The sequence below is a fragment of the Penaeus japonicus genome, unplaced genomic scaffold (genome assembly GCF_977035675.1).
Source record: "Penaeus japonicus unplaced genomic scaffold, GWHDUDI00000001_assembly GWHDUDI00000022, whole genome shotgun sequence".
Classification (NCBI taxonomy): domain Eukaryota; kingdom Metazoa; phylum Arthropoda; class Malacostraca; order Decapoda; family Penaeidae; genus Penaeus; species Penaeus japonicus.
The window spans coordinates 28,957,067-28,959,566 of NW_028234424.1; the positions used below are offsets into that span (position 1 = coordinate 28,957,067).

At 38.0% G+C, this 2,500-nt stretch overlaps 1 protein-coding gene across 1 annotated transcript in view; it reads left to right on the forward strand.

Moving 5' to 3' along the window:
- LOC147469376 (nose resistant to fluoxetine protein 6-like) overlaps positions 1 to 1,749 on the forward strand; it is a 9,629-nt gene extending 7,880 nt beyond the window's left edge. Inside the window, exons 12-17 of the mRNA XM_086549767.1 lie at positions 1 to 6; positions 314 to 446; positions 611 to 806; positions 930 to 1,072; positions 1,290 to 1,401; positions 1,542 to 1,749. The exon at positions 1 to 6 is cut by the window's left edge and continues 97 nt beyond it. Coding sequence (XP_086405893.1) covers positions 1 to 6; positions 314 to 446; positions 611 to 806; positions 930 to 1,072; positions 1,290 to 1,401; positions 1,542 to 1,723 — 772 coding nt within the window. The 3' untranslated portion in view covers positions 1,724 to 1,749. The remainder of the gene's footprint in view (positions 7 to 313; positions 447 to 610; positions 807 to 929; positions 1,073 to 1,289; positions 1,402 to 1,541) is intronic.
- Positions 1,750 to 2,500: the final 751 nt, after the last annotated feature.

Consider the following 2,500-nt stretch of genomic DNA (forward strand, 5'->3'; position numbering starts at 1 on the left):
TGCAGAGTAAGTTCCATGTTTCTTGGTGTTCTCTTCTTTTCCAATCAATTTGATACAATTTACAAGGATTTTATGACAGGGTTTTATTTTTATATTACCAGGTACACAAATAGATATATCCGAGAAAAACAGCAAAAATGAAAAAGATAGAACTTTAAGGATTTGTTCATTTATTTTCATCACATCCTGTCATAAATAAGAAGTATCAAAATTTGAGTTCTTGAGTATCTACTTATATCAGGTTGAGGTTAATTTCTAGTAAGTTATTATCATAGTTTTCGAAGGTTGGATAACCTTTTCTTATCATTCGCAGAAACGTCGATAGCATGGCTTATCAGATTCTGGTGTACTTTACACCGTGGTGTCGCATGAGCGCCTACATCGTGGGCTTCTGGGCTGGCTTCATAATCCATGATCAAGGATCAGAGAAACTCCATTTGACACCTGTAAAATACAAAGGGTCTAACCTATTAAAGAATTTTAATAGAAAGTGAAGAATTCTAAAGTTTGATGCACTCAGGACTGATAAAATTGCTTCAAATATTGAAATTTAGTCAGTTCAAATGAAAGCGACTTTTCAACTTTTCACACACTACTCTTGTTGTATCAGTTGCAGGTCTTAACAGGCTGGACAGTGGCCGCGTTTTCGGCTCTGTCAGTGTTGTTTGGCATGTGGAGTTACAACACATTAGGAACCACCTCTTACTATGATCCTGTGACCCAGATCCTGTATGGCGGTCTCCACAGGGGTGTATGGTGCGCTGCCTTGGCTTGGGTCGTGTTGGCTTGTCACTTTGGTTATGGAGGTTCGTGTCATCATGCGAAAAATTATATGCATGTGTATAAACCGTGGACATATCATGGCAGGTTTACTACACGGATTTCATATGAAAAACGCTTTTCTTTGACTATGAACTCGTTTGTTGTAGGTGTGGTCAACGACTTTCTCTCTCATCCCACGTGGCAGCCGCTCTCCCGCCTTACGTATAGCATGTACCTTGTTGCCATCCCCGTGCAGTTTTACTTCGTTGCCAGCCTTAAAGAATTTCTCTACTTCACACATATAAACAAGGTTTATATTTGTAGAATGTTTTTATCTGTAAAATGTGTGGTTAGTCGAAAAGAGAAATGACCTGTATTATTTGCAAATTATGCTGAGGTAGGGATTAAAAAAATAAATAAATATGAAAGTGACTTCAATCACTGTAAGGAGAACAATCTTTTCAGGTAAAACCTAGTATTCATGACTGGATGAATGGCCAACTCAAAATAACTTTTTTCTTGTCTAGATTTTCCAGACTTGCGGCGCCATCTTTGTATCGATTATTGCGGCTGTGTTAGTCTCGCTCACGGCAGAGTCTCCAGTGTTGGGCCTGGAGAAACTCATATTTAAGAGACCAGGTAATTAAAAGGTCCTATTCAATAAGAGTTGTACAAGATTAACCTAATTATCTAACTGCTGACTTGCTGAGAATCTGTATCCTTACACAATTTCCTAACTGATGCTTTTGTTTTGTTCATAATAAACTGTTGTACCACAGGTCGGGGCGAAGACAACCCGAAAGCCATTGCTCCAACCAGTGAAAAGCGAGGCCACGAAAACCTCGCTTTCTTCAAAGAACACGAAGAGAAACAAATGGCTGAGGTGGAAACGCAGCTGAACGTCAACATGGAGTCGTCACTACACCAAAATCACGAAGCAAAGGAAACGACCCAATTGTAGTTGTTTGAGTAAACTTTATATAACTTTGCGTCACTCTAAAATAGTCCTATTTTTTTTTGCATCTTTGTAATGTAAATTAGTTTTTTTTATTACATATATTGCATACTAAAAAGCACCTGTTAGAAATCACTCATATTACAGTGCTCTTTTTTGTACACGAGATACTACAATACATATAGTCATGAATTTTAAGAAAGGGAATCAGACAAGACACTGATGATAACTTTCCGAATAATACTGCGTCACTAAATACAAAGGGATATACATTGGCGACGCGGAGTGCACATGTGTACAAAAAGGTGTCATAGCTAAATAAGGAACCAGCCCAATCTCCATATATACTAACCAAAATAAAAACTCCAAGAAACCAAGATAAATAGCGTGTAGTGCTATAAAACAGGGGGGGGGCAAGCCCTCTTTGGCTATGGCTAACTTCAGAACTAGATAAAGTTAAGCTGGTCAATAGATTAGAATTTTGTAGACAAAAATACCCCCAAAACAGCGCTTTAAAAATTCCCACCAAAAATCGCTTCGTGCGATCGCTGTGCACGCAGTACACCATGCGGTTGAGAATATCATAAAGAAACTGATCTTTAACATATCTATTTTACAATAAACAGGTATCAGATGAAACTAAGGTGTATTTGTGTTATATATCGATGCAATCTATTCATAGTTCCCTGATATACTATTGGAACCCAAAGTGTGGGGCACAAGGGTGGAATTGTGGATTATATTCAATATACATGAATACTAGAGTGTGAGAAGAATCCATGG